This window comes from Bacillus rossius, chromosome 17, assembly GCF_032445375.1.
Source record: "Bacillus rossius redtenbacheri isolate Brsri chromosome 17, Brsri_v3, whole genome shotgun sequence".
NCBI classification, from domain to species: domain Eukaryota; kingdom Metazoa; phylum Arthropoda; class Insecta; order Phasmatodea; family Bacillidae; genus Bacillus; species Bacillus rossius.
In genome coordinates this window covers 24,301,397-24,313,070 of record NC_086344.1, presented here as the reverse complement: position 1 = coordinate 24,313,070, position 11,674 = coordinate 24,301,397, and the positions used below count along the sequence as shown (strand labels likewise).

Genomic DNA, 11,674 nt, shown 5'->3' with positions numbered 1-11,674 from the left:
TTAAGTTGTCATTTTTTAAAAGCTTTCATTTGTTTTTTAACGACCGTTAGTTGCTTAATGAAACATAAATTTACAAATGGAGACTGGAAAATGATATAAAATAAGATTATTAAATAATAGGTTACTACAATATTAAAAAAAAATTTTTTTTTTTTTTGCCAGACTTTGCACATGTTTACGATTCAAGAACGAGAATTCCAACACGTACCATCTTAACGTGTGCGGCGGCGAAAATTTACGGCAACAAACATTTATACTGAACTACGTTTAATGTAGTCGCCTTGCACTGGAAACAGTAAATGTAATTTACATTACGTGAAGTCCTATATTATTTGGTTACTATCTTTTTTTTTATTTCATTCCATACTACATCTACGAATTGAAGTGCGCTCTCAAACCGTTTTTTTTTTGGGGTCCCCTTTCGTAGATGACACAAGAGTTGGGACGACGTACCTTGTCGAGTCCCGACGCCATGATGAGGAAGGCCCCCGGCCCCTGGTGGCCCCGGGACTGCTTGGAGGAGGACTGTGTGTTGGTCTGCATCACGTCCACGCCTTCCCCCTTCCCTGCAACCAGGCGGCACCGTCAGCGCTGCCCAGGGGCGTAGCCAGGGGGGGGGGGGGAGGGGTTTAGGGGTTCAAACCCCCCCTTAGCACCAAATCTTTAATTAATTTCTTATTCATCACTAAAACAAATTCCATATTAAAATTAATAAATTTTTTTTTACCATTACAATATTTAAATTTAAGTACCGAAAACTGCTAAAATAGCACTATTTTACACCTTAAAATCCAAATTTTTTTCCGGGGGAGGACCCCCCCACCCACCGCTTTATAAGGGGGGGGGGAGCATGCTTCTTAACAAACCCCCATACACAAATTCTGGCTACGCCACTGGCACTGCCATCCCGTCAATAGGCCGGGACTGTGCAAATCAGCAAACCTCCTGCTACCCTGAGTATTGCTGGTTGAAAATAGTTTCTTTCTAATATATACTCATCTAAAATAAAATAAAAAAATCAATCAACAAGGATCTCTCTTGAGCCCACAGGACCTAACCCTACGGCAGACTTCCCATAATCAAGCACGTTCAGGGACTTTACAAGTGCTGGATCACTGATCGCTAAATGCTACATTGTAGCGCAAATACATCTCTGGGATGGTGTTTGGCAGGAAATATTGTTTAGCAGGAACCTAAGGTTAAATATTTTGACACAGATGCAGGCCAAAAACTAAATTTGCTTTCATCGACTGCTGAGTTGCGCTGAAGAAATAAAAGCTATCCTAAACCGCGCAGAATGCTCCTGACTAATTTTTTTTTTTTTTTTTTTTTTTTTTTTTTTTTAGCTTAAATTCACGTTACTTGGCTTAAATCGGTACATTCCTCGCTGATGCTACTTCATCATCATCTGTAGAGCCCATATTTTATGATGTTATAAAAAAGTTAATTTTGTCATTAAATATAGTGGATTTTGTCTTTATCACCATTAAAAATTAAAACACCAGTAAGTTAATATCAAGCACAATTACATTGATTGATTTCTTCAACAATTTGTGGTAAATATACTTACATGCATTTCCTTGTTATGTTTCTCCATAGGCCTTTACCCATGTATGTATGATATCAGCAATATACAGTAGATACGACCCTTCACGGTTTCCGGAAAAACGCTCTTATAAACGGAATGGTCGCAATAGAGAATTTGGGCCAATTTTTACCCCCCCCCCCCAAATATCCAAATACATAAAATACTCGCGCTAAATGAATTCGTGTAATGCGAGTTTGGCTATGCTAGCCAGCTGGTTGTTATTTTCGTTCAAAACGTGGCGAAGGAACCTGTGTGGATCAGGTAGAAAACATTCGGCCATAAACGAAAGATATAAGATCAATGCTATCCTGAAATGCTGTGACATGTTTTTGGAGTAGATAATCACAGCGAAAGACCGACAGGATGCGTTCCCGCCCTTGCCGTCAGCGATGTTTATTTTGACAGCTCAAGCAATTACTATCTTTTCCACATCCCTTCGCAGCATAAAAAAAAGAAAAGAAAAAAAAAACACATTGGAATGCAGATGGAAAAGTAACTATGCAGTAAAATAAATATGTATATTTACGGCCCTGCTAAATTTTTCTATTCAATAAAATTCGAGGTATTAGTGATGTTTCAGCAGAAACTGCTGTGTGACTAATAAACAAATTGTATCATAATAACTTAAACTTATAAAGTAAGCGAAGGACAGTCGTATAAGCCCATAAAAATATTTATTTTACCGAGAATGGACTATACAACCTGGCTTTTATCACACGCGGTGTGGGAGGGGAGGAGGATGCTGACAGTTTCTCACGCAGAAGGTTGAAATAAAGGAGGGAATGTATTGAAATGTTAGTTGTTAAAGGGGAGGGGGGTGTTTTTACATGGTTTGTGGCTCTGGAAGGGTTGAGCCTTGAAAAATTAGCAGGGGATGGGAGAGGTAAGCATCACGTCACGTATGACGTCAAGCCGCCGCTACCGCCAGCCTGGCCGGACGAGTTTCTTAAGCTCTCGCAGAAGCTACCACAGCGGCTTTTCGTGCGGGCGGGTAAGATAACATGACAGCTGAGACGGCTTTTCGTCCGATAGTGGACGCGCCGAGCTCGGCTAGACACTGCCGCGTGGACAGTCTAGAGGGGTGGTATCTATTTTTAGCCGTCTTTTGTATGCATGCCTGCTTACAGTACAGCTCTCGCCAAGATAAACGTGAACACACAGCACCCAACAAAGTGTAACAGACTTATTTTTCAGCCGATTTTACTCAAATTTTCGACTTTCTCTGCTTAAATTTTTCACGGTTTCTCAAAAAACGGTCGTATAAACGGAATGGACGCATCAGAGGGGGGTCGCATCGGCGGGATTCTACTGTACGGCTTTCATCTACTTTTGAAAAACCAAAGACACAAACTAAATAGTCATTTTTTAATCAGTACATAACATTTTAGGTTTTAAAATAATAACGAAACTAAATATTTATGAAATGAATTCTATATTTTAATAATACATGGGGTAATTGAGGCGAATTTTGCTCCTCTTCTGTGTTATTAGGTGTTAATTAATGACTTTCATTTTGGTGTTTGGCGGTGTATTGACTTTAATTTCGGTGTTTAGCGATGCACTGACTTAATTTCACTGTTATTATTTCGGTTTCATTTCTATTTACAATATAATCTTTCGTCTGCATCATCGGGCATCCTGGATGCCGGACTAACGGAAGTCTAATAAGTATAAATACAACTACCTAGTAGGAATTATAAATGCTGTTTCCCACCAGACACGAAAGGCAGTTCGCCGAGGGGGGGCCTGACCTTTGTAGTTGCTGAAGTCCTCCCGCCGGATGGTGCTGATCTCGAACATGTCCCCGAGAGCTTCACCAGCCTCCTGCAGCCTCTGGACCGTGCGCTCTGCCTTCGCCGGCCCGTTGTCCATCGCTATCTGGGGGAAGAAACGCACCGCTGGTCTCACCACGAGCACTTCGTCATCACTGGAGACAAGATTTTACGGTTTTATTCTTGGTCCGATTTCGTTTTTCAAAACAGGAATTTTTGGTGTTCATGTATTTATTTTTGACGGATTCTGTTTATTCATAAAGATAGCATATTGTAGAACACACATGACACATAAATGTTTAACGATTATTATTTCAGCAAAACAGTTACATTTTGACTGATAATTGACATCTAAGGCACCCAGAACAATAAAAATAATTGTGCAAGTACTTTAAAAAAAAAAAAAAAAATTAACCAACATTTTAAGTAAAAATGAGTTATTAATAACATTTGTAAGATCATAAAAGAGTACAATAAATTTATATTAAATATTACATCTGTGTGATTTGAGTTAAGTTTTGATTTTAAAATGCTGATTAATTTTACGATAATAGTTGCATTTTGGTGATTTATGGAGTATTAACTTACATTTTAGTGAAGTATGGTGTAATGACATGCTTTCGATGTTATTTTGGTTTTATTGCAAATCACCATATATGTAATCTTGTCCCTAATCATCACACACTGTCTTGAAATTTCCGAAATTTTTAAAAGGCACATCCAAAATATTAGTTTTTTTTTACCCCTGTTTATTTATTTATTTTTTGATAAAACAGGTTTTACACAGGTCATGAAAGTCTGGAAAATGCCCTGAAATAAACAGTAATGATGCTGGAAGTTTGCTAACTTTCATTCTGTTGTTTGATGCTTTGCTACAGTTGAGTCACACATTAAATATTTAAAGACTGTATACTTGAATCGTGTGGTACATCGTCTACTTCGTAAGTCCTACAAATAGTGGATCTATGCAAAAAAAATTCTGAAATTAACTCACCAAGTATTTGTAGATATTCCTGTAAAATTATGTTAATTATTTATAATTGCTCGAAATTAATAGTATTTATTGCTACAGTTATTAAATCAGAGCAGTCTCTACTCTTTAGTTGAGAGTAAAATACACTTTTAGTGATGTGTGAATACTGCTTTTCTTTAACAAAACAGAAATGAAAATACTGTGTTTTATCGCATGATGGTCGCACGCGCGTAATCGTCGCAACCATATTTTAGGCTGTGAAAATTGGGATAAAAAAACTTCTCGCGTAAACGTCGCATGATGTTTTTGGTCCCGCTAGTAGATGCCGAGCGCTTTGTGTAGGTATCTTTTCCGTATAAAACGATGTATTTTAAAGTAGACATCTAATATTTATTCGGTCATTACAACTTACTTAATAAATTAATGGAAAAATACGAAGTTGTTTGACTTGTAAATTTTCTTATAAAGACGTTTTTAAACGTTATTTCCTTTATCTGCTTGCCTGTCTCGCCGCGGTGTAGGTATAATCTAAAATTTAATTTCGGGCATTACCACTTATTTATTTAATTAACGGAAATACAAAGTTGTCTGACGTGTAAATTTTATTTTAAAGACGTTTTTAAACAGTATTTCCTTTATCTGATTGTCTGCGTTACCGCGGCGTACCGATTATAAAAATGTAGCCAGCGCATCATTTATGCTTGGTTATGTTGCTTCCCGTATAGAGCGCGCGCACGTAGTCGAATATCGATATCTCGCCGATTGGATGCAACACGCGCTCTCTGTCAGGTGCAGAGTTAACTACATTTGATAGCCCGCATTCTTTCGTGGCAAGTGTGTACTACGACACGTTAGTTCACGTCAGATTCAAGTGGCTTGCGTTCACGTTAGAGTTTTTGTTTTTCTATTTAAAGTTGAAGAAAGGTTTTTGTTTAAGGAATTATTAATATAGATTGTTTGGCGTGCTCTTAATTACTCCACCTTTTTTTAAATAAACGTACTTTCCATGATCAGGTTTTATTTTTATGAATAACATTACCTAACAAAAATTTTTTTTTCCGCATAATCGTCGCACCCCTACTTTTCAAACTTGATTTTAGAATAATATGTGCGACGATTATACGAGAAAACACTGTACATATGATTAACATACCTAAGTGAAAATGAAATGTGAAAGATAATTCTTCATTAATTTCCACCTCTTAATGACAATTGTTTTCAAAAAATGAAAATTATGTTTTTTTTTTTGGAATACAAAACTAACACATGTAAAATAAATTAAAAACATATCCACTGTTATATAAACTAATAAAACACTTGTAAAAAATATTAAAAAATATCTGAGAGTTAAATACAATTTTTACTTATGATGTTATGATACAATATCATTTCTAATATTGAAAACTTATTTCACAAGATTAAGTTGAAAAGTAAACATTGTTTCATGAGTGAGTTTGACCATAGTTCAAATTATAACTATTTTTGAAGTCATTTTTAATTGTGATTTGTCTAATATAGTAAATGAGATGAACTTTGATTTGAGTCAACGTTTTTTATATTAAAGAATTACTTACCGTATTGGTCCGAAAATAGGCCGACCTCGAAAATAGGCCGACCCCTTCTACAGCACACTCAAAATCAGGGAAAACTGCATTTTTCAATTTATTTGCTTGAGCCCGCCAGCAACGCACATTCTTCTCGTCAACACCATATTTCCGCCCAGCTTCCACATTATTTGTGGTATCTGCATATCTTATTACACTTACTTTTGAAATTGGCAGAAAAAAAGCAAACATTGTTTATTTTTTGAAAAATCGAAAAAATAGCACCGTAACGTAAGACAACAATATGATAGTGCTACGATTCGAAACACCCGTAAATTCCGCAGTTAAACTCGCGATATCGTTCACACGACAATCCGGACATTTGTTTGAAATTGTTTTAAAAACATTCAACACAATAGTTTTCTGTGCACTTTTCAAAGGCTTTCCCGTTCTGTGTTTTACAAAACTCGGTCCGGCGTCAGCCATAACAAACCGTGCGCGCGCGAATCCGAAATACAACTGTTGCGTCGGGCATCAACTGTACACCGTACACACGGAGTCTGCTAACATAATTGTAAGTAAATACTTGCTGACACATTATACTGTATCAATGGTGAAACGCTATAATGCTATATAACAACAATTGTTATAAAAAAGGCATGGTAAAAATACTTACAAATGGTACATAACCAAGGGACTATTTCTTGCGCACGAATAATGTGCGCAGCGGCCGGCAGCCAATGAAAATGTTTGTTTACAAGAGGCTTTGTTTATTCCAAAACTCAGGTAAGAGTGAACGGAGAATACGGTAAATAACCTTATGGCAAAATAATTGCTGTTTTTACTAATTGTTTACTGTAAATACCACATTTTACAAGCAAATAAAATTACCGCAGCCTGTTGAATACAGTTCAAAAATAACCAGACCGAGCTTTTAAAAGCTATGTGCTACAAGTGACCACATCTGTGTACTTCTTAAAATATGATACGTTATTGGGGTTAAGTGTGTTTATTATTTTTCTAAGTTGGAAAAATGACTAATTCCATGTAAGTACAGCGTAATTTTAGGTCAATGAATTGTATATCTGATAACATTTTTATGCCATAAGTGATTCTCCTTGAAATGTATGTGTTTAATTATACTATTTAGGATAGTGCCCCATTATAGGCCGACTCTAGATTTCAAGGTTGACAAAACTGGCAAAAAAGGTCGGCCTATTTTCGGACCAATACGGTACATTCTAGGACTATTTAAAATAAATGTTCAGATATCCTTTTATCTCCAGGCCTCCCTTATACGTAGTGCATTTCTCAAATTACTATCACTGAGAAATTTCCATGACTTTTCCCCTAGGTTTTAAAGTTAAGTCCCTGACCTTCCTGAATATGGACATCCTGTACATAGAATCGTGCGCTCTCTTCTACAGAACGGGGCTCACCGTGTAACCTCTGCCAACCGCGCGGATGGCGTGACCCGTCAGGGTGGCAATGGTCATGAGGTGGGGGTTGACGGCTTCGACGGCCAGCTCCTTCATCTGAAAAACAGAGCAGTAGAGCTAACATCACCCCGACAGCCACACGGCAAACCAACCTGGAAAAACAAAAAATGTTTGAAATTTCACAAATGTACGTTTTTTTGATGTGTAACATCTTTGCGGTATACAGCAATTCGGGAACGCACCACACGCCGAAATACCACAATGCTGAAATGCCAAATTGACCACAATGCCGAAATGCCAAATTGACCACACACTGACAGCTAGAAAAAACTATTGTGTACCACAACGCCGAATTACCACTAACGCCGAAAAATGTCATTGCAGGACTGCCACAAAGGTTAGGTTAGGTTAGACTAGGTTAGGTTAGGTTAGGTTAGTTTTGATTGTGTTATTTTGGCATAAGGTACATTTAAGAAACACACACAATTTCATTCAGTTGTTATGTCGGTGTTGTGGTAATTCGGCATTGTGGTACACAGCAGTTTTTTTGCTGTCAGCGTTGTGGTCAATTTTGACATTCAGCGTTATGGTATTTTGGCGTTGTGGCCAATTTTGACATTCGGCGTTGTGGTAACGACCCCAGCAATTCATGGGCGTAATCTCGTGAATGGAATGGAAGTCGCACGTGTAACCACGATGCTGCCATCTGAGGCAGATGGTGCAAACCAAAGTTCACACAGAGAAAGGAAAACTTTATAGTGTTAACGGTTTAACAGGCCTGTGTGGATATCAGTTTTTTTTAGTTTGAATATAATACAAATACAAATAGTAAGATGTATTAAAATTACAATCCCACAAAAAAAATGTTCATATCATGTAACAACTTCTAGAATTAGTGAAAAGTTGGTTAAATTAAATAAGTTACAATAATTATATAGAAAATATTGGTTAAAAATTTAAAATATGTTTTATTTTAATTAATTAATTTATTTAAAAAAAAAATGCAGCTAACCTAACTTAACCAATCAACCAACCTTTCATTTCAGTTCCTATTTAGTATTTGCCCTTTTTTCCACAACCTGCTACTCTACATATTGATCCAGAAAATTTTTGTGAATCAGAATAGGTATTATGTAATCCTTTGCAATCTACTTAGAAAAAAAAATGTTTAAAATGCTGTATTTGCAAATTAGGGATTAAATGAGCTAATACTTAGATATTTAAACATTAGTATGTCTTAAGCTTTTTTTGTTATGGCAGCCAAGTAAATTGTATTTTAGTTCAGCAATAAAATAAACACAATTTTTGTTGATTTCATCCGGAAACTATTATTTACGTTTTTTTAAATTGTAGCATGTCTGCTACAGCTCTGGCCTGGATGAGATTTATGTTGGCAGAAAAGGTAGATTTTTTATATTTTTTTTTGGCCTCCCTGGTAATAGAAGTTATTTTGATTTACGTTTGTTATTTTTGGTTTAACGTAAAAAATATATGAAACTGTAATTTTTATTTAGTCTTCTTAATTTGTTAATTTTAATGGACTTTAGTTATTATATTGGCCTGGAAGGTTCGAGAGCATCATCGATTGTATCGCTCCGCGGCGAACGCACGTGGCGGAAGAGCTGTGTGTCTGACGTCAGCGGACATATGGAGTGGGTGTGACGTCAGGGGACGAGTGATCGGGAGTCGGCCTGTGGGCCTAGCCGGCGGCGGACGTGTCGGAAATAAAGCGGGTTGGCCGTGGTGATGCTTGCACTACGAAGCGATTATGAACGGCTTGCCCTTTAAAAAAGGTTGGGGAAGCCGTATACGTAGGACGTGAGTGAGCGGTGAAGAGGTTCGTGAATATCGCGAGCATGTTTTAAGGAGGAAATACGTGCGTCGACGACACCTCCGAACCAGCATGACGGGAACTCGTCGCAGCAGAAAATCGCAACTACGGCAACGTCTAATGGTGATGGTTCGCCATCATTTTACGCTCGTGAGTAAGTGAGTGTACCAGGTGACCGGACTTCTCGACGTGGAACGCAAGTAAGTGCCAGCCATGCCACCGCCCCATTGACCTTTTTTAGTCGCAGCAAGAAATGATAAAGCGTGGATTTTACAAATTTAATTAACTTACTACGCAATCTGATTGTTCTGCAGTTGGTTACATTCCGCGTGCCCAAAAAACTATACTCGACAGACGTAGAAGTGAAAAGACCGTCAGCGTTAGACAATGACTTAAACTGTGAAAGGCCTTTTGTTTTAAGCCAAAATTTTGGAACTAGATAAATTTTTAAGATATTTATTGGGATGTTAATATGTGTTAATATGTTGTTACATTACGCTTATCAGATGCAAAAGTTTATCCTTTTATATTTATAGTTGTACTATGCCTGGCGCGTCAGAGGTTGTTTTAATATGTTATATATATATATATATATATCTATAGTTAATATTTTTTTTTTTGGGGTAATTATATTAATTCTTCGGAGCTCCGAAATATAAGATCAGAGTATACCTTTGGTAGTAATTGATGAAGTATTTTGTGTATAGTTTAATAAATTTTTTTTAAATATAATACTGGATGTATTGGAAGTGGTTTGCGCCGATTTGTGAGAAATCCTTTTATGATATACTTATCTAATTATTAAATGGTGCCATATAAATTTCTCATTTTTTTTATAACTTGCTGCCCCCTCTGACTGTTCATAATCTTACTAGTAGTGTTGATGTGTCTGCTATCTGTTTGGATTCAAATATTTCTTTTTGGGGTTTTCTTGCGCTCGCGGTACGACTCATTAGAGCCTTTTTACGGTGTCGCGAGGAGCGGGAGTTGTACGTTTTGGCTAGGGTCTGGGCCAAAACGTTACAAAGTGCGTCACTCTGCTTTGAGCAGTGACTGGAGGGCAGCAGGTGTAATGTTATTTCTTGTAGGGGTTATTGTGTTTGGAATAATAAGGGCTAGTATGGCAGTGAATGTGAGTTGGATTTTTAATTTGGAGCGCCCGGACTTGATAAACAACCTGGAAAAGGTGGGGATAACAGTGGAAGGGCAGGAGGACATAGAATTCCTCCAGGTGACGTTTATGGAATACGTTTTGCATGGAGCTGACGGAAATGTTTCAGAGGGAGAGGTTAATAAAAGTGATCATTACTTGAATCAGAAATTGTTTTTCGAGGCGATAAAAAATATTCCCTACTTAAAATATAAAAATCCGGAGGACTTAATCCAGTTTTGCAGCGAGGTGGAAAAATTGCGGGAAATTAAAGAATGGGCCGGCGATAATAATATTTTGAAGAGTATTGTAGTTAAATGTTCGGGAGTAGCTCGCGCCGTAGTTATTGATGGATTGGTTAATAACCTTAGTTGGTGTGAAGTAAAGGAAGGTTTATGGGATGCCCTGTGTCCGCGGCGCCGTAAGTTACAACTTGTGCAGGAGAGAGTGTTTAGGTTTCAAAGAGAGGGGGAGAGAATGGGTGATTATGTATATGATATTTTGTTACAATTGAAAGTATTTGGTTTGTGTTTACCGCAGCAGGCCATGGTGGATATAATTGTAGAAAATATGAATCCCGATGTGAGGAGAGAGTGTTCATTTGTGGAAAGACCGAGGGATCTGAATGGGCTGCGAAGGTGGTCGGTAGAAATAGAAAACGTGATGTATGCGCGGCAGGAGTACCAAAAAAATATACACGGGGTAAACAAAGTTGTCGAAGAGAGCGTAGTTGAGGAAATATTCACCCGCGGGAAAAGGAAAGGGAAATGTTATACGTGTGGGGAGAAAGGGCATTATAGAGGAGAGTGTACTCAAAAGGGCAAAGACAAGGTCTTGAGGGTTAAGAAAAGGGGTAATGATTGCTTTTATCGTCACGAAGGGGGACATTTTCAGCGGGGCTGTCAATCAATTTCTAAACAAGGGTGTTTTTATTGTGGGAAGAAATCGCATGTGGTTCGTGTTTGTAGGAAAAAGGGGCGGCTAAATAAATTGCGTTTTGGGAATAAACATTTTTTAGCCGTGATGCGGAACGAAAATAATTTACAGGTAGACCTTAAAATGTATGAGGAGAAGGTGGTGGCTCTTATTGATACTGGGGCTACCCGAAGTTTTGTAAGTGAGGAATTTGTGAATAAGCTATTAAAAAGGGATGGGAAATTAAAAAAAAAATTAGCGGTCGCGAGTGGTATGGAATTTCAACTCGCAGACGGAAAAAATAAAATCTCTAAACTAAAGGCTTACTTACACATTAAAATTGGACCTTTTTCATGGGATCGCGAGTTTTGGGTAATACCTGATCTTATTAAGGAGGTAATTTTAGGAATGGATTTTTTGGTGGACACTCGGGCGGTTATCGATTGTAATAAGAAGAAGTTG

General features: G+C 37.6%; 1 protein-coding gene across 2 annotated transcripts in view; it reads right to left on the bottom strand.

Moving 5' to 3' along the window:
- LOC134541004 (putative aminopeptidase W07G4.4) overlaps window positions 1-11,674 on the bottom strand; it is a 423,451-nt gene that overhangs the window by 2,998 nt on the left and 408,779 nt on the right. For both annotated transcript variants that reach the window (XM_063384124.1, XM_063384123.1), the window contains exons 9-11: window positions 7,317-7,412; window positions 3,340-3,466; window positions 454-566 (exon numbers count right to left, since the gene is read on the bottom strand). In XM_063384124.1, the coding sequence (XP_063240194.1) occupies window positions 454-566; window positions 3,340-3,466; window positions 7,317-7,412 (336 nt within the window). The remainder of the gene's footprint in view (window positions 1-453; window positions 567-3,339; window positions 3,467-7,316; window positions 7,413-11,674) is intronic.